Source organism: Columba livia, chromosome Z (genome assembly GCF_036013475.1).
Source record: "Columba livia isolate bColLiv1 breed racing homer chromosome Z, bColLiv1.pat.W.v2, whole genome shotgun sequence".
Classification (NCBI taxonomy): Eukaryota; Metazoa; Chordata; class Aves; order Columbiformes; family Columbidae; genus Columba; species Columba livia.
The window spans coordinates 44,626,013-44,645,899 of NC_088642.1; the positions used below are offsets into that span (position 1 = coordinate 44,626,013).

A 19,887-nucleotide genomic window follows, 5' to 3' on the forward strand; every position below is an offset into this window, starting at 1 on the left:
CCTTCAGCTTGAAAACACCAACCTCCAGTTGTACTTTCTCAAATATACTAGCAAAACATGCAAATACTAAAGAGCTTAGCCCAGCCAGGAGAGAGTTGCAGTTACTGGAAACCCATCACAAAGTCAGACTTTGCGTTCAGGATTCAACCCAACAGTGTAGCTGAGTAGCTGATCAACAATGATCAGGGAAAATACAGATGCTCTGAGTAGCCTCTGCTGTTTCCAAGATCAATAGAAAACAAGCAATTGAAGATATCCAAACAACAAAACACACACAGGTGAATCAGAGGCCATCAATAATTAGTTTACCACAAATGGAAGCAGGACAAGAAGGAAAGGGGATAAATTACAGTAAGCAACAGACACAGCAGGATTATTACAAAAAAGGGGCAGGGAAGAGCTGCATGGCATCAATCTGGCTGTAACCAAAAGCTGCTGAACTTCACTGAGTATGTGACCCAAGGCTAGGAAAGCAGGGAAGGGAATGGTGACAGCATCTTCCATGCAGAGATGAAGAACAGCCTTTCTTTAAAGACAGACCCAGAAGGAAGGGGAGATTTTAAACAAGCTAGTGTCACATAATGAAAACGAGAATTACGAAACTACTACAGAACGGCTACAGTAATTCACTTCAAATTGTTTTCTCTTCTGTAAACCATGAGATTCATTTTATTTTAGCACAAAAAACTCACAATGCTTTGCTGTACTGTATCACTCATTATGTTCAAGCATTAGAGCTGCTGCAAATGGGACTGAACATTGTAAATCTCGGCCTAATAGTGAGAATGTGATAATCCAATTGCTGTGTTGTTTGTTGTTGCAGCAATTTCCCCTAAAGAAGCAGCACTATTTGCCTTAAGATGCACAGCAGCTCATTTTAAGTGGCATTATACAGAGATAAGAAGAAAATGAGACGTTAAGGGTGAAAGATACTCACTTTTCTTTCCATCCATATCCGCATGGATTTTCCGAGCCAGAAATCCAGTTTTATACACAGCAGCATTGGGGTCATGTGGAATGTCCAGGAATGGGTTATTTGAGTTGCCAATTCGACTGACAGCCTTCGTCTGGCTCCCATTATCCTTTTCATCCATACCATCTGAGTGAGACTTTTTTTTCTCTTCTTCATCCCTTAAGAAGCAGTGAAAACCAAGTATGAACAAGGGACTGACCAGAAAAGTTTCATTTCAGTAATTCTTGCACACTCCTTATCAAAACATACGTCTCTCTTTAAAGGAAGCCCTATTTAGAGAGAAACCTAGACATATACCAAACCACAGTCAGATTATAGCAAAGCTTCAGTTCACCTCCTTCACCAGCACAGGACATAGGAGGCGGATTTTCAAAAAAGCCTGAGTTTTCCTTTTATGGTCTCAAAAGGCATGATTTCAAGACTGTTCTGTGTCCTCCAAATTCACCCATTTTTAATTCCACTTATTTGAGTGCTAAAATAGGAAATATTTGCCTGCTGGGCTCTCCTGAAAAATCTCAAATTTCTTCATAAGTTCACATGTAGAAGAAAAGAATTAGATCACCGCAGATCACTGTGGCTTACTCCTTAACTTAGCATATGAAACAAACTCTACCTCCTTTTCTTTATTTTCCTCCACAGACTAGCACAAAAGTAGTAATTCAAAAACACAAAACTACACAAGGTGTATTACGTTATCTGTATTTTAGAAACAAAATGCTGCTCTAAATGTTTCTTATTAGGGCAATGTATTCAACAGTTCTTGAGGACAACAATGCAGCCCATTTCAGCAAGTCACAAGCATTGCCTGACTAATAAATGCCTTTTTGCTCATCACAGCCGAAGGCAAAAAGGACAAGGAAACCTAGGAAACAAAATGCGTCCACCACAAGAGTACAATAAGCCACTGAATCTGGGTGGATGATGTATCTGGAGAAACCGCAGTTATTGTCAGATTACAGAACAGCCTGTGTCCTTTGAAGTTCCCACATAGACCTCCTCAAGGAAAAGTGTGTCATGGAGGATGAAGGCTGTCATTGGAAAGTCATGGTAGTAATGCTTCTCCTAAAACCAGCATCTGATTTTAAAAAAACCCCATATTATTACTTGAGTAACAATGGCTAATACCAGGGGTGGAGTTCAAGCTGCTGCATCTCACTGGACCTAGATGATCAGCAGAGAGAGCAAGCTCAGGCAGACCTTCCAATCACAAGCATACATTCAAAGGCATTTCACACAAGGATTAGCAAGACACGTATCAGTCCAAAAGCTCCTTTTGGGGCACACTACAACCATGTCTGTTTATGGGAATGACATTACAAAGAAATGTCCTCCGGAACTGCAGGCAAGAGTGACAATCTGTGTTACCCTGATCTCTGCTGAAATGGTCTTCTGAGGAGCAACTTAGTCTGAGGAGATACAAGGATAATAGAATGGTTTGACAACCAGGAAACCAAATCCAGAGACACCGAGGCTGTATTAGTGAACTCAGCAGTGCCAGGGAATGCTTCCAGGAATTGACTTTGATCACCTCATATTACTTTGTGCTTGGCATGGTCTCAGCTCAGCACACTCCCAATTTCCAGACACTGTTTAGGAATCAGCACAGTCAAGGACCCCCCTGACTGACAGCAGGCATCTTCTTTTGGAGGACAAGACTTTTCATCAGTATGGATATGGATGTAACACATCAACATCTGGACTGAGAGTCACGCAAAGGTGCCAGTGATTTGATTTAGTTGTAGAGATACAGTCAAGGTGGTGCACCATACCTTCCTGGTGTTGTCTTGCAGTCTCCTCACTAAGAGGAAGCAAACTTTTACCTGAAGACCTAATTCCTGCAAGGGAGAGAAATCTTTGCATCTTTCAGCTACTCCAGAACAGAGAGATCCACAAAAACCTTTTTGTTGGTCAAAGCAATAAGGATTTCTTCACATATGCTCCCAATTGGAAACATGTGTGAATTTCTGCCAATTTTGATTGTTCCCATCCTTCCTGTGTCTACCACATTTACTAGCTGCTGGCAAGCCCAAACCATTGTGTGATGCTTGTTTCTTAGATGCATGTCCATTCCAGGAGCAAATTCATAGAATCATAGAACAGTCTGGTTTGGAAGAGACCTTCAAGGGTCATCTAGTCCAATGCCCCTGCTCTCAACAGAAGTCTGTGGTACCTAATCCAGACTAACATCTCCCATGGTGCACAAGCACTGGGGCTAATTTGTCACATTGGAGTGCCTTGTGAATTCTGGGATTTCAGCCAAGGACACAGTGGATTTCTCCTTGTCAGCAGAGACTTACTGCAGTAAATGGCTTAGCACTTATTTTTCGGAAGAAGCTATCTCCTCTGGAGCTACGTGAACGAATCTTATACTGATCAACTGTTCTGTGGGAATGTACCAGTGCCCTTATCCAGCCAACCACAAGGGTTGTGGTGAGCAGTCCTGGGGATCCTGGACACCACTAGTGCTGCCAGCAATGCCCTCAAACTCTGCATCTCTGGGGCAGCTATTAAACAGGAATTCTTCAAAAGATAAATGCAGGCAGGGAAGACATGGACAAAATGGCACCTGCTGTCAAGGCTGCTGGTAACACTGAACAAACCTTTAATTGATACTTTAATCTGTCATTGCAAATGTACATCCTTGAGACTCAGAAGCCCCAGGCACTTGTGACAACTGAGTGCTCGGACAACATACATTAGGTCAAGATGCATGACCCGGTCTGTAAGATGCAATTAACGGAACCAGAGAGGCAAGGGGGACTCATTACAGGGAATGAGAAATGGATGAACAGCTGAGAAAACATAACTAAAAGGAGCCTCTATCGCCTTCTGATCTTGAATATGAAACACCAGTGGAAATAAAACCAAGGGATTTGGGACTCACTTCTTTAAATGAGTGGGTGTACTCTTCAATGGACAAAGAACTGGATGGAGGGCCAGGCCCAAAGAGTTGTGGTGAATGGAGTCAGATCCAGTTCGGCAGCCGGTCATGAGAGGTGCTCCCCAGGACTCAGTACTGAGACAAATTCTGTTTAATCTCTTTATCAATTATCTTGATGAGGGGATTGAGTGCACCCTTATTAAGTTTGCAGATGACACCAAATTGGGTGGGAGTGTTGACCTGCTGGAGGGTAGGAAGGCCATACAGAGGAATCTGGACTGGCTGGATCATTGGGCTGAGGCCAACTGTATGAGGTTCAACAAGGTCAAGTGCCAGGTCCTGCACTTGGGTCACAACAACCCCAGGCAGCACTACAGGCTCAGGGAAGAGTGGCTAGAAAGCTGCCTGGCAGAAAAGGCATGGGGGTGTTGGTTAACAGCCAGCTGAATATGAGTCAGCAGTGTGCCCAGGTGGCCAAAAAGGCCAACAGCATCCTAATTTATATCAGGAACGTGATGGCCTGTGTGGCCAGCAGGACTAGAGAAGTGATTGTGCCACTGTACTTGGCAGTGGTGAGGCTCCACCTTGAATCCTGTACTCAGTTTTGGGCCCCTCATCGTAAGAATGACATTGAAATACTAGAGAGAGTGCAGAGGAAGGCGACAAAACTGGTGAGGGGTCTGGAGCACAAATCTGATGAGGAGCAGTTGAGGGAACTGGGGCTGTTTAGCCTGGAGAAAAGGAGGCTGAGGGGAGACTTCATTGCTGTCTATATCCATCTGCCTGAAAGGAGGTTGTAGCATGGATGGAGTTGGTCTCTTTCCAAAGTGGCAAGTGACAGGACAAGAGGAAATGGCTTCAAGTTGCGCCAGGGGAGCTTTAGATTGGATATGAGGAAAAAATTCTTAACTGAAGGGTTGTCAAGCATTGGACCAGGCTGCCCAGGGAAGTGGTGGAGTCACCATCCATGGAGGAGTTTAAAAGGTGTTTAGACAACGTTCTTAGTGACATGGTTTAGTGCTAGAACTAGATTATGGTTGGACTTGATGATCCTTGAGGGCCTCTTCCAATTGAAATGATTCTATGATTCTGTTAAACACTCTATGTTGCTTCGGTGATGAAGCATAAGGAGAAAGCAGGACAACTGGAAGGAATTTCAAAGTAGCAAAACAGTTCAGGTACTAGCCTCTGCTGACATAACCCTCCAAACTTGGCTGAAATGACAGGCCCTGGATAAACTTTATCAAAGATATAACAATATGAGCTTACTCCTCACCAGCCTTTAGAGTACATTGCAAGAAAGAAGAGCTGCAGCAAATTCAGCTGGCCTCTGGATATATAGACCTGAAAAGTGACCTTTGCTTGAAAACCTAGCCTGTGACAGGAGCAACTACTGCCCCATCCTCAGATGGTTCTCACAAATGATTCAAGTCCTGTAACATTCCCAGCACCAAGGCCTCCAGTCATGAGAGAGTAAGAGTGAGAGGTGGAACATACACGCACAGGTATGTTCAGTCATGCATCTAGTGTCACACAGGCAGAGGTCAGGTCCTTGCCACAGGCAGGTTCAGAGCCTCCCCCTTCCCTTTGGTATGCAAAATAGCACAACCCTTGTGCCTTTAGGGAAAAAAAACCCACGCTGATTCCAACACACCTTTCAGCAGCAAAACATCATAATGGTTTGCAGAAGTCTTAAGAGATCTTTTGAAGTCTGATCAGCAGAGCAAGATCATTCCTGGCCCTGGATCTGAAGTGATTCTGCTGCTGACACCTCTCTGATGACTGTAAGGGCCTCACAGCTGTGAAACCTCTTGTAGGTCTCACTTGGCATCCATGGAAACTAGCACCTACTAATGTCTGCGCTGCAAGGTACTGGTGACTGGAAAAGGCTACCATCTGTAGAGCTTCTCCAAGACTCTGCTTACGGCACATCATATCTGCAAGGTTTCCAAAAGCAAGGAGCTTCAGTTCTACCTCCCTTAGCTTATCATTTTGGAAAAGGACTTGCTGGCAGAGCAGTAACCAGGGCACCAGCTGCCCATGAGAACTAGCACAGCAAACTAGGATCTGCTTGTTCTATCACTTGAAGACTCAGCATTGAAACAGCAACGTTTTCCTTCTCAAATAAATGACCACTGACAACCAGAAAGAGTTTGTCTCTTATTCTTAAACATGCAGATTTGAAAAACATGCAAAAATGTAGGTGTTGCCATTTTGGTGAAGAAATAGATTCTTGTCTCTCCCCAAAAAGATCCTATACAAGCAAATTCCATTTTTGTCTTCTGGAAAACCAACAAACAAACAAAAAACAACCAACCAATAACAACAACCAAAAACCAAAAAAAACACCACCATTCTGTTCCCTCAGTAACAAAAACATTTCTGTATGTTCTGTGGTCTGATTTGAGGCTCTGCCTTAAAAAACTTTGAAGTCACTAAGCTGGAAAGATAGGGTCAGGGCCTTCATTTTAAAAAGTCTGCTTCATCTCTGCATTTTTTCAACTAGAAAATTTGCATGACAGGGCAAAAGACTGGGTTTATCAATTGGAACTGGAATTAAAAAAATATTCAGATTTGTAACATACAATTATACGAATCTGTGGAATTGATAGCATCTTTATTAGAAAATTGACTTGAGAAACCAGTGGAGAAAAGTTTTGGCATCTTTCCCAAATGGAGGAGAAAAGAAAGGAAAGCCAGGTGATTACTGCCTGACCCCTCTCTAAAACCAATAATGAAGTTTCAAACAGGAAATATCCTGCATCTTGGGAGACAAAGAGTTAATTACAACAGGGAGAGATTTCTGTTTGACCTAGAAAAAGGTGAGCTTCAGCGCAGATGTCTTTATAACCACCGTGGTCTCCCCGTCACAGTATGCCTCAGGAAACACAGAAAGGATTTGGCAGCGGCCCTTTCTCACCATCACTGTCTCAATGACCTATTTTGGATTGGCTGCAAGGAGATGATTTTTCAGTGCAGTGCAGAAAAACAACAAAGAACACACCATGTCTATGCCTAAACTTCTCTGGAATGAAAACTATCATCAGCTAGTCAAAAACCCAGGTGATTCTCCTGAAAACCACACTGTCCTGCTGAGTCAAAGCTTCAAGGATACAACCGGCTCTAAAGCAGCCATTTGTGTTTTTGTAATTTTTTAAGCAGCACTTTGAGATTTCACACGTTAAATTTTAGATCACCATTCAGCCTATTTTAAGATGATGATTTTATTATTGTTGTCACCTTTAACAGGCAATAGACAAAATATTACAAACAATGGAGAACAATAATGTTCACCACTTTTCCATGTAGACATCATGCAAACAAAATATATCTAGCTCTGGTGCGTTTGAAATCATATTAATTTTTCTTCTTCAGCTTAAATCTGATGATAATCAGTGCAAAAGCCCAAGTATTAGAAACAGCTACAAAACCTGGGCCATAATGTTATAGACAACATGACTGAAGGGATATCAAGGGTTCGGCTAATCCACCTCTTTACCTGTAAGGCTGGACCCACTCTCCTTAACTCATTCTGGACAGAATAACCAGGTCACAAAAATTTCCAGTGAAAGCACTTCCATAGCTCATGCAGGCAACCATATGACATGGTTGAAAAGATTTATTGCTAGAAAGCTTTTTGAATGTTGAACCCAAACTTCCCTTGTTTCAAACACAATCCACAAGGGGTGTGAAGAATAACTGACACCTATGTCCTCTGTGACAGCCTTTACACACTCTAAAAAATACACTCAGGTCCCTGTCCTCAGTGCTACCTTTTCCCACTAAATAAAACCAACTCTTTTAATCTCACCACTCATTTTCACAGGATCTTGAATTTCATTCATGTTACAGGTGATGTCAGGGTTTAAAAACAAGAGTTTATCATTTGAGTATGAAAAATCTCATGGAAATATCAAGTCTTTCAGGGAAATTTAAGCAGCACAAAAAATTATGACACAATTATTAGGACTATGTGCACTCTTGGGGTGGTTCCTGTGACCTCAGCACACTGAAAACAGAATGCACTGGACTAACAGTACATGGCTCCAGTGCAGTCAGCAGGAACTTCTGGCAAAGACTTCAGTGAGGTTTGGTCACTGCTTAGTGTTTCACTTGCTGCTCAAAGAAATGAACCACAATCTAACAAACAGGAGAGATCTAGAACTGTAAGCAGTGGAGAGGAAATATGGAATGGGACAAAAGATACAATAATCTTATTTCTGGTGGTTAGCTTTCCCATATTGCTTTTCTCCTTTCTTCCAGGACACTGAACAAGAGGGCAAGCAAGAGGAAATGGCAATCTGAGGAAATGGCAATCCAAGTAAATGGCATAAAGTTTTCTGGCAGTTCTACTGTGAAAAGTAATGAAAAAAATTGGTGTGTACAGTGTGGAGCAGGAGTACGCATTCAGGATCCCACATTCACCAGTTCAGTGTAAATTCCAGGCCAGATCTGTTTATTTTACAGATCATAGTATGTGATTCACTTTTAACCTTTTGGAGAACTTGAATCTGGAACTACTCCAGAAAAACAACTTTAATGCAATTCTCTCTTCCAGAGCTGTACTCATGCTTCTCTTTTTGACAAATGATAAATGAATATTCCTACTGAAAGTCTCCAGAGCACATCTGCTGACCAAGGTACCACTTCTCTTGACTACAAAATTTGAGTCAATGGTAGTCTTTTCTTTCTGTGGGTTTTGGATCAGCCTGTAGTTCCATGGGAAATGGAGAGCAAACCTTTTAGAATGATGACACACCTAGCTCACAACTAGTAAGATAAAGATCATGTAGCAGTCTTCTCCATCCTATGCTTTGCTGTTATCCTCCCCTGCCTATGGACTTATTGCCAGCCATTAATAGCTAAATAATGTACTGCCAGAGCAGCTCTTGAACTGTTGCTTAGCCCATAAGAGAGAGTCTCAGATCCCCAAAGGGATTCTGGCTAGAGGAAAGGCATTCCTTCAACATGACAGCTCCGTGAGGGAGCTTATGTTGGGTTTTGCAGCCCATTTTCCACCTTTGCCTTACATCCCACTTCTTCCCCTGCCAACTGCATCAGGGAAGCAAAGCGATGCTCCTTGGAAAGGAGATACGATCTTCCTCAGTCCCATCACCACAAAATCAACCATGTCTCCTTCCTATCCACCTTTCTCTGCAGATCACAACAGCAGAGTAAGAAAGTGCCTCCTCACTCTAGCTCAGGCAGTCCCAGGGCTCCTCAATTAGTTTACGTGAACCACACACCTCTGTAAAAGTAAGGAGAGACACCTCCACACTCCCTCTTTATGACAGCGCTCTCAGCCCTACAGCTAAAGGCACAACTTCTTTGTCTATGCCTAGAATGAGCTTTGTTTCTTAGCATAATTGTAACATCATTCTCAGCTATCTGTCTGAGTTTCAGATTGGAATGGACAATTGGCCACTTTGAGAATTCTGCTGGGAGAAAGTGGCTTTACACCCACATACCAAAACCTTATTTAAGGAGGATTCTGATTTCTCCCTCTCCCAGCCTGCTTGCAATTTTCCCCCAAACAATTCATTAACAAAGGACATGGACTGGACTGAGGAAACGCCAAAACAGCTACTACCTATACAGGAACAAGCTAACTCATAAATCACCTTGACTAAAGCTCATGGCAGCAGAGCTGGGCAGGAGCCAGTTCCCACCTGGAGGCTGCCCAAGTGTATTAGATATGGTGTGGTCTCTTGGCAAGAGCTAGAAGAAAATTCTGACATTGAGAAAGTTACAGAATTGATTCTGCTGTCTCTAAAGTACCTGTGAGAGACTGTCTTGCAAACAGCTCTGGTGTTGTGATACTTAGGTGACAACCTTGAAGCACTTCCCCCATCCCAATTAAAACAAAGAATGAAGTTATGCCTTAAACATCTAGTCTTTGATACTTTGGGCAGAAAAGATAGATGGCTGTGGAGGCAGACACCCTGTCTTTTCTTTCCCAAGATTTTGTGGCATTAAAAGTGTTGCTGTGAAAGCCTCAAGGCCTAACTGGCATGATAGAGATGAACCATCTGTCAGACAACCAACAACCGGAAGAAACACAAACCAACAGCTACCCCTTATGGGCAAAACAACTCACTTCTGGTCAGTACTGTGAACCTTCCCCTAGTCTGAAGACCCCAGACCCACTTCCAGAAGAGTCTTTCTAATTAGCATGAAGAACAAACCGAGGGAAGAGACAAACCCCCCTCTCCTATCTCACATGCAAATACACTGGATTATAAAACAATGTCACGCATGACATGAGGCAGTGGTGTGTACTGAAATCTTCAACAAGTCCACCCCCCTGCAGAAGATGTCACAGGATCGACACCGCTGTGAAGCGGTGATACCTTACTCTCTCTCTGATATCTCAGTTTTCCTTGTCTCTCTGTCTTTTCCTTCTTCTTGGCCATATAAATGTAATAGCATCCTAAGTTCTGCTGCTAAAGTCTTGTTAAGTTTTGTGATACAATAACATACTTTTGCCAAGTCACTAAACACTGTAATTTGTATTCCACCAAGTGCTTTTAGTAAATTCATAATTGAATTGGACCTTTGGAGTGATTGTCTGTCATTCACTTTGCATTACTGCGCAGAAATACTCAGAGTTAACTCACACATGATCTCACCTGGTGAGACATGGCACATGTCGCATTCAGAGTTAACTCACCTCTAATCCCACCTGGTGGGACAGGACAATGTACGACTCACACAGCATAGTCCAGGTCCAAGACACAGTCTCCCACCGTGCTTTTTATGAGGGTCATCAGAGATGGCACTTCTTGGTCACGACCTTTAGCAGCACACCTTCCTCACTACCCTGACATTATCTAACACATTTCTGGACAGGGGCTGCAATCTCAGTTGGGACCAGCAGCCCTTGTGAGGTTGCACACCCTGACAAGAAATTAATTTGCAGATGATGAACTTAAAACAAGGGAGATCAGAAGTCAATGGGCCTGCAAGACCTATGGCAGTTGTTAGGACTTCTAGAACAAAAGGTGCAGGTGCATGCATCCCAGATATGCACTGTTCTCAAGAAGGGGAAGTTTCAGAAATGTAAATCCAGGCAGGTAAACATCTTGTACAGCCAAAACAGACAAAAGACATCACTCATTTATTTTACATCAAAATCCACTGTTTTACAAGTGTCAAAATATAAAGCAGACCCTTCTACTCTTTGCTGGCATATCTAGGCAACATGAAACCTAACCACAAAGAAATGTCAATTTAATATGATCAGAAACTGAAGCTCCTTCTTGTCTGCAGTATCTCTGCAGTTAACAAGTGTTAGCCTGTTGAAAGCAGCTAAGGATGGGGGAATATCGTACTTTGTCCAATTTATCATCTTTCATATTAGGTTGTTGTCAAGCTATCCACAGTTTGTCAGGGGACAAACCAAGACAATAAACCAACAGCAGGAAACTCAATCCAAGACTTGTGTTTCTATTCAGTGCTGCTGACATAATGTACTGAAAGATACAGGGAGAAGTCAACTTTTGTTTTATTTATGCAGTCATAGAACAACAGAGGATTTAATTTCTCTCTTTTCAGACTGAAGTTTCCTACTAAATGAAACGCCCTCTTTCCTTACAAATGCAGTTGGCTCCTATCATTAACAACTCCCCTTGCTGGAGAAACAGATGAGGCAGTATTGCCAGGTCATTCATTAACAGAAAAGCAAACTCGTTATGTACACTGGCTGTCTTCTACAGGCTTTGGAGCCTGCTCAGACGGTGACATAGGACCAATAAACAGATTACTACACAGGTACAATTTCTAAACTCCTAATTCCTACACAGTATACTTACACTGCCCATTCCAGCTTCTCATTCTTGATTGAATTGTAGAGGGCCTGCAAAGGGAGAGAAATGAGATGGGTTTATTGTTTGACCCCTGCTACACATAATATATATGCTGAGGAAAACCACCTAACCAATACTAGCAAGTGAGCTGTCTCTGATCAAGGAAGTACTGTATCTGCTCATGGTAACACGAAAGCCTTCAGCAGAAATTTCATCGAAGAAAAAAACATTGGAATGCAGTGTTTGAGATTACAGTCATTTTCTCAAGCAGGTTTTTGGGTTTTGTGGTTTGTTTTTATCTTATTTCTTTTAAATAACACTGTTAAGTCTGCAAAAGACACAAGATTACAGCCTTGAAATTCAAGGTCCAATTTAATTCCTGACAGTCAGTGAGATTTTTTTTGTCACTGAGTTTAACAGGGCCATATGAGCTTACCTTTAAAACTACACCAGAACAGCTATCCAAAGCCCCTGAGCCTCATAGACACCTGAATGCTTTCCCACTCTCAGACCCAAACATAAATATGTTCCATTCCAAGTGCAAAACAGAAAACAAATGATAAGCAGCTTTCTGCTTGAAGAGCAATGTATTCAACTGCTGCTTCCTAACATCATTACTTCTTTCAGTTCACAAGAAAGACGCCAGCAGGTTTGACACCAAAGGTCACAATTCTGTTGTTGATACCAGCCTGCAAAGAAAAGGGTCTGGAGGTTGACTTAAGCTTGGGTGTGTATCAGACAGTTAGGACGGATTTCTTATGAAAGGGAGTAGGTACACTACTTGGATAAGCGTGTCTGATTTCAACCCTCCAGTAGCTGATGCATACAATGGATAAATGCCTGCTATTACTACAAGCTAATGGTGTTCTTCAAATAGGCCACTTGACTCAAGTGAAGTATTTTGGTATGGAATGTCCCTGATTCTCACACTTATAATCCATATTTGTAATTTACCTTATATACATAGCTAGATTTACTCCCTCTGGCACATAACTCCTACACAGCCTCAAAATATGTTAACGTGTAGAACTGTTGATGCACACGATTACCAAAAAGTAGCACATCAAGTATGAACAAGCCTGAAAATCACATACTATAATTGCTATGACATGCTTAACAGAAACATTAGCATTTAAATAGCCCTAGCTCTGACCCAAAACCAAAAATAATTCTGAAAACTGAAGAGTTAAGACTAATCTTGTGCCTATGCCACGGCCAAACTTGCAATGAGAATCCCATGAGCACATCCCACTGCTCATCCTGTGATCCACTGGCTCCTTTCTGAATCTTGCATGTTCTATTTGAAGATGCTTAATACTCAGCTCTGTGAAATTCTGGCTGAACTGAACCATGCACAAGCAGGTCAAACATACTGGTACAATTTACCTCACGCTGACACTACACATGCAGCAACTTTTAGTCACGGTGTACCATAACAGTAGGTTTCTCAGAGCAATAGAAAACATAGGACCATCAGGAAGAACCATCTTACACCCTGCTTATACTAAGCTAGAAGACAGAGGTCCACACCAGTAACAGAGCTTTGCTGTGCTCCTCACAGCAATATGATGAAATATTTCCAACTCTGGAGTTTTCACTGTCTATTTCACTATACCTCATCTTCTCCAAACTTGTACATGGAGTTCTGATCCACATGCAAGGCAGCAAAGGTGAAAGAAACTGTATTACTGTCAGTTTGCAGGCATTTCACTTAACTTTCAGGTGAGAGCTATCAAGAGATTTTAAGACCACCCTGCAGGAAGAAAGCAAAGAACGGACTAACATTTCTTCTACCATGCAGCCAGCAGTCCAGCAGAATCATATGCACCTCCAATTTCTGCACAAGCTGATGCTGACACTGATTCCCTGGGAATAACCAATATTTTCCATTAGAAGACACTATGTTTCTAACGATTTGACCTAAGTTCCCCTCTTATTCTTTGACTTGTCCTTTTCTTCCTACTGTTAAAATATTATCTTCCATGTTGAGCCAGACAACTACTTCCAAATATATGATGAAGAGGCTGCATTTTTTTCACCAGTTGCCTCCCCATTTTTTCAGAAGCAGTATTTTTTTTCCCCAGCTGGTTGGATGAGCTTTTGAAATGCAGCAAAAACCTGGCCTGGGGCATCAGAAATGCTTTTGCTGTTCTCTCACCCAAATGCCTACAAAATTGGGTCACAACCTCTGAAAAATGAATACCTGGCCTGTACAGTACTGTTTTTTATAGGACTGTGCTGCTAAGGAAGATTCATGAGATCACTACAGCCAAAGAGCAGGACATACGAAAACAGCACTCCAGATTGGTGTGGGAACAACAAATGCCCCAGGCTTTTGCCTTGTGGAAAGTGACGATTTTTGTCCTGATCTTTACTAATGAGCCAGACTCCATCTTTCTTCTTTAGGGAGTTAACAGTCATATGGCACACATCAGAGGAAGGACACTGTGTCCCCCATAGAGCATCTAATACAGCCTCTCAGAACATCTCTGCTGTTTACAAAAATGAAAGAAAACCATAGAGAGGATCCACAGCCCGGACAGCTGTACATAAGGCATGTTCTGTGTGTCTGCCGAGCATATTCAGTGAAAACTCAGCGACCAGACCTCTCAAGGGATTGAAATACACGAGTTCTCCTGCCTGCCCCCCAAACCCACCTCTCTGGCAGGGACAGCTGCACACTCACTGCCAGACTCACCAGCCTGTTAGAGCTGCTTTATGTTCCGCCTCCAAAACAATTTACGCTTTAACATTTTCCTGATGGCTGCTGGGCTCTTGCATGATTTGGAGAAAAAAAATTTCATACTCCCATGTTTTGCAACCAGTAGCAGACATGTACAGCCCAGAACCTGCTCTATCATTTATTTCATGGCTTTTTCCCAAGGCCCTGATTCAGATAGCAGCTCTTTTCAGCAGACATTTCTCCAGAGTATGATTAAATCAAACAAACTTGTAGACAAGCACTTAAATGCTTAACTAAATTGCAACAAGGCTGATCAGAGATTATGGTGGTGACATGGCTTTCACTGTACTTAACTAGCTGCAAGTACAGGTTTTACTAACTCATGCTTCCTCTCTGGAAAAAAAAAAAAAAAGAAAACACAACAACAACAACAACTCAAAAAGCTCTCTTATAGTCTGACAACAGTCATGGCTTCTTACCTGCTAGCCTGGGAAGTGCTTGGCAGATTTGCTTTCTAAGCCAGAAAACTGGAGGCTGGACAACAGCAGGGAATGCCAGAATGAATATTGTATGGGTCTCATCTTCCAAAATGGACCAATACCTTTTGGAAAGGGGAGAGACTTTCTATCTCTTTTGGCACCCAAGGCTATTGCAGGCAGGATCCAAAGTCCCAGCAATGGACTACTCAGCAGAGTCCGACTTCACTGCTTCAACTCTTAAGCTCTGTTACCCAGACTACAAAAACCTACTCCCTACGGCTTTCCCCTTTCTGAGAACTGCTGATCTCTGGGTCCACCATGCCTGAGGCCCAGCACTGCTCTAAGCTCCCTGGGGAAACAGATGCAGTTTTGAAGGGAGAATAAAAGAAATAAACTGCTGCATAAAACAGAAAGCTACATCCTAGACACCTTCTTTATTTTAACTTCAATGTTGCTTCCTACAGCTCCAACTTGACCCTTAGCAAACTGCAGCGTAAAAAAAACAATGCAATTTGTTATGTGTTAGTGGGATTTGTTTGTATTTTTTCACAAACTAGGCAAGAAACTTACTCTTCCATTTTTAAGTGGAAGCCTGTAACTCTGTAAGAAGCTGCTGAATTCCATCCCCATTTTCCCTTTAGTAAGCAGATAGGTCAACTAGAAATCCAGATTTTATAAGTTCGCACCAGCTGGTACTTTTATTCCAATTGAGAAGAGAATAGAGACTATGCAGGGAGAGCTTCCAAAAACTCCTGTTTATTTTACAAAGCTGCCAAGAAATAAAGGTCACTAACTATCCTCACCTCCCTCAAAACTTTGTCACATGCATGAACCATTGGACTGATTTAAATGGGCTGCTCTAGGCACCTGCCGACAATGCTCTGAGTCAGCCGCTGCATGCAGAAGCAGTGAACAAAAGGCAAAACCAGGTGTGCACACAGGAACAAAGACATAACGAACTACCTTGATACTCATCTCTGTAAATCCTCTAGGTAACAAGTGGGCACAGGGTCCCAAAGCCTGGCCAGCAGGATGCAAGATGCTGAAGAGGTCCCAAGGCACTGTGCAAGACCCTCCCTCGAAAGGCAACATAAAAGCCTGCCAGGAGGGAAAGAAATCTACCACAGGTATTTCTTACACCTGCCCTATGCACAAAGGAGAAGGAGCCAGAAACGCCTGTCAGGAACAGCTAAACAGGGAAAATCAAAACTGAGCTCAGAGAGCTAGCAGGGATGACCCAGACTGTCTTCTCGGGTTTTTATTTCCCAGGCTCTCTGCTCACACCCAGTTCCAGCCCCATTTCTGAAGTCATCATTAGGGAAAGGACCATCTGACCATCACAGGAGACACCCCGGGTGGCTTCTGCAGGCCCCAGGACAGGGATGCATTTGTGATCTCTGACCCACATTCCTGCAGCCACTGTCAAAGTAAGCCCTGCCTGAGAACATTTCTTCTTCACCTCCAGTTGGTAGCAGCACAGTCCATCCCAGGCAGCAAAGGAAGCCCCAGTCACATCTCTGGGCACAGACATGCTCAGCCATTGCAGTCAGAAGTATTTGGTCAGAAGTTCAGCATCTCTCCCAGTCACTCAGCACTGGCCCACCAGCTCTGCCTTTGGGCCCACAGCAGTCAGACAGGAATCAGCCTGAGCTCCCACCATATGTGGTTTATTAGTAGGAAAAACAACAAAAACAGCAGAATCTTACAAAAATAAAACAGGTTACAGAGGAAACAGATACCAGACATCGCAGGTGTTGGCACGCAGTTCCAACAGGTGTTAATGCGTCCATTCTTTGGAGCAGGGTATGTCTCTGTGTCTTTGCCTTCTGTCAGGTTTAGATGGGGTGTGACACACCACTGCTGGTTTGCTTTTTAGGTGATTACCTGAAGGTTGACCCTCCCCAAGAACTCTTGCTTTCATGCAGATACACACTATTTCACCATCTCCTATTTGCCACCCTCCCCCAAAATCCAGATCTTGAAATTTTTTCCGGTCCTTATGCACAGGATCCGTAACACCTGCTGAGGCCAGGATGAGGGCTCTGATCACTGGGTGCCTGTAGCTCTTTGACAGTCTCAAAACAGGCAAGCCCCTGATGTCACACACATTTTGCCCCTTCTGACAAGGATGCAGCAAGGATGCCAGGGTACTACCCCAAGAAGCTCATGGGTTAGTGGCATGGCATATCTGCTAATATCACTTTCAATTTCAAATTCCACTGGTTTGTACAACAAATGTTATTCTAACAAGCCAGCATACATTATTCATAAAACAGCACAGAGCTGTTCAGCAGCATATGGATCCGATGAATGTTGTTTTGGTGTGGGTGGAGATAGGGTTGATAGGAACGTTTTAGGGGGAAGGAAAGGAGATCATTTCACCCAGGGAATTTCAAGTGCGTCACCAACTGGAGGAGAACATTTCTAAGAGAAACTCCTCTATTAAAAATCTGGTTTGTATGGAGAAGGGGGGAGGGGAAGAAAGAAAAAAGATTGTGCCAGATATATCATCATGAAACAGAAAAGAATGGTTAGCTGGGGCTCCTGAGAGCCAACAAATTAATGCCACAGAAGAAATGCATCCTCCTTAAAACTGATACATGCGGTTTGCTTGATAAGATTTGTTCTGTACTTGCTGGGGTGTTTCATCAGTGCTATTGGTGATAGCTGCATTCAGTGCAGCATACAGGTGAACAGAGGAAAGGCTAGTGAAGTGTTTCTTGACAGTGGAGCACCCACACAGCCTATTTCAGGAATTGTTTTATTGGCCCTGTGCACCTGCAGGCAGGACAGGTATGGGCACTGTGGAGCTCAGTCCACAGCTGCAGGAAAACAGTTGTCAAAAGGAGACACTGCTGACCACGCCGAGTCACACAGACAACCCTAAAGTCCTCTGACTCACCTTGCATGCAGCCTAAGTTTGAGCCTACTCTCCAGAGAACAACGGTACAACAATTCACAGTATCCTTTTCACAGGTTCTCCTGCTAGCCTAAGGCTGTGATACCTGCCTGTAATACACACCTGGGATGCATCACCTGGTGAAGCCTGTGTACATACAGGTGCATATGTGTATAGGTCTGCACAGAAGCACTATCTGATGTTTTTCAAGAAGACAGGTCCTTGGGCAGCTTCTTTGATGCTGCCAGCAAGCAGACCTCGTATGCATGTTGGTGTGTTGTTCATACTCTCTAGAGCATGGGGGTATATAATACTCTCTAGCTCAGCAAAGTAGGCCAAGTCACATTAAGTGCAAAGTACATTTCTGAGCCACGAATGGGTTAAATCTGTCTCCTGCCCTAAGTCAGCTGAAGCAGTCACAGAAACAGGTCTTGAGCATTGCAATTACTTTGTATGGGGAGCAGACAATATACAAGGCAGTCCAAACACAAAGGTGGAAACACACCCACAGAAATATGGAAGAGGACAAGTCTATAAAACAAGCCCTACTTGAGACTGAGGGGATCTACACAACACCACTGTTCAGAACGCCCAGACTAGAATTGAAGACATTTCGTGAGAGGTGATGTATAAGCACACACACAGACTTACAGTGATAAAAAGACCTCTTTTGCTACACTACACATTGGCAACTACTTCCGGGTCCCTTCCACCAACACAACAGTACAGAAGACCTAAAGCTCAAATATAAATCAGTTCTCTAAATCAGTGACAAATACAATCAGCAAAATAGGATGGGCAGACAAAAAGCAAAAGGGGGAACAGACATGTGGAAAGAATAGGGCCAACTCACTGAGCTAGCCAGGAGAAGAAGTGGGTATCTATCTCTCACGTAACAACCTACAGCACTCAGGAGGCTGAAATGTGAATCCCACAGAGGGATGAACACAGTGCATTCATTACTGCAGTAGCTAACTAACTGTGTCAGACACCATCCCTGGGAGAAAGTCCCTGCACTGAGGACATTACACCGTGGACACAAAGCCTGGAGAGGGGACAGAGGTAGAGAGATTAAGCAATGCACCCCATATCAAAAGACCCGACTTTCCAACGTATTCAGAGTCTTTCCATACATAAATCCTCCACACCTAGGGTGAAAGTGATCACAAGAGCAGGATTCCAGAGTACCTGCAAGACACCTTTTACTTTGGCGTTTGCTGGAGTAGCAGATACTGCATCAGCAACAGCTCGAGAACAGTGGTCATGCTATTGCCTTGCAATAACCTTAGCTGTACAGTATTTCTTAGTTATGGTCAATAAGGCAAGAATAAAATAATACATTTATTTCTATTTGCATTACTCTGTGATTAAAGCTCTGCAGCTGAGGCCCTGAAATAACATACAATCTGTAATCTATGAGACAGGAACTACTAGGAACTACTCTGCAGCATTAGGATCTTTCACCACAGCAGGTCTCCCAGGATAAATGAGATTTAGGGAAGGAACAGTACAGGAACATCCACGCATGTGTCTGCTTGTTTGCATTCACACAGCCACAAGACAAGGTTAAATGCCTGTGGCTGACACTTTGAAATATTTTAGCCTCATTCAACACACCTTTGCAAATGGTTACATCTCCTAATCCCATGGCAGAATCACTGTGCAGCAGGAATGAAATTCCAGGCATATTTGGTCACTGCGTAAAGTTCACCCAGTCCTTGGAGACACAGAGTACCTTTGGGAGGGAGACAGCTATTAAAGGTCTTGCCACGGGTTCCCAGGTGCCTCTCAGTTATTGAACAGGAGTGAGGAATGAGGAAAGAGATACTGCATGGAGGGGGGGTTGTTTACCTAGGAACCGATCAGCTGGGCTGGAAGAAAAGATGCTGCACACAGCCACTGTAGCAGCTGGCCATAGCCTATGCTACCAACCGCTACAATACACTAAAATATTCCTATAAACACACAGTTCATGCCTTCCCAATAAATACTTGACAGCAATATTTAATTATGCATGCAAGACAATGTTTACCTAGCATCCACATCTACTAAACCACAGAACTGCAGAAAAGAAGCAAAAAAAAATTTTCTATAGAAAATAATTCCCATGAAACAGACAATCCCAAGGACATCACTTGCCAACTCCAGCACCTTTACGGAGAGCAGA

The 19,887-nt window shown here is 43.1% G+C and overlaps 1 protein-coding gene across 11 annotated transcripts in view; it reads right to left on the reverse strand.

The window, feature by feature from the left end:
• The window catches only part of PSD3 (pleckstrin and Sec7 domain containing 3), a 114,253-nt gene that overhangs the window by 28,748 nt on the left and 65,618 nt on the right, over positions 1 to 19,887 (reverse strand). For 8 of the 11 annotated variants that reach the window (XM_065045651.1, XM_065045652.1, XM_065045653.1 and 5 more), the window contains 2 exons: positions 11,666 to 11,709; positions 938 to 1,131 (listed from right to left, as the gene is read on the reverse strand). In XM_065045651.1, the coding sequence (XP_064901723.1) occupies positions 938 to 1,131; positions 11,666 to 11,709 (238 nt within the window). Of the gene's footprint in view, positions 1 to 937; positions 1,132 to 11,665; positions 11,710 to 19,887 lie in introns of those variants that run through there. The other 3 variants (XR_010468889.1, XM_065045657.1, XM_065045654.1) reach the window with 3 other exon arrangements.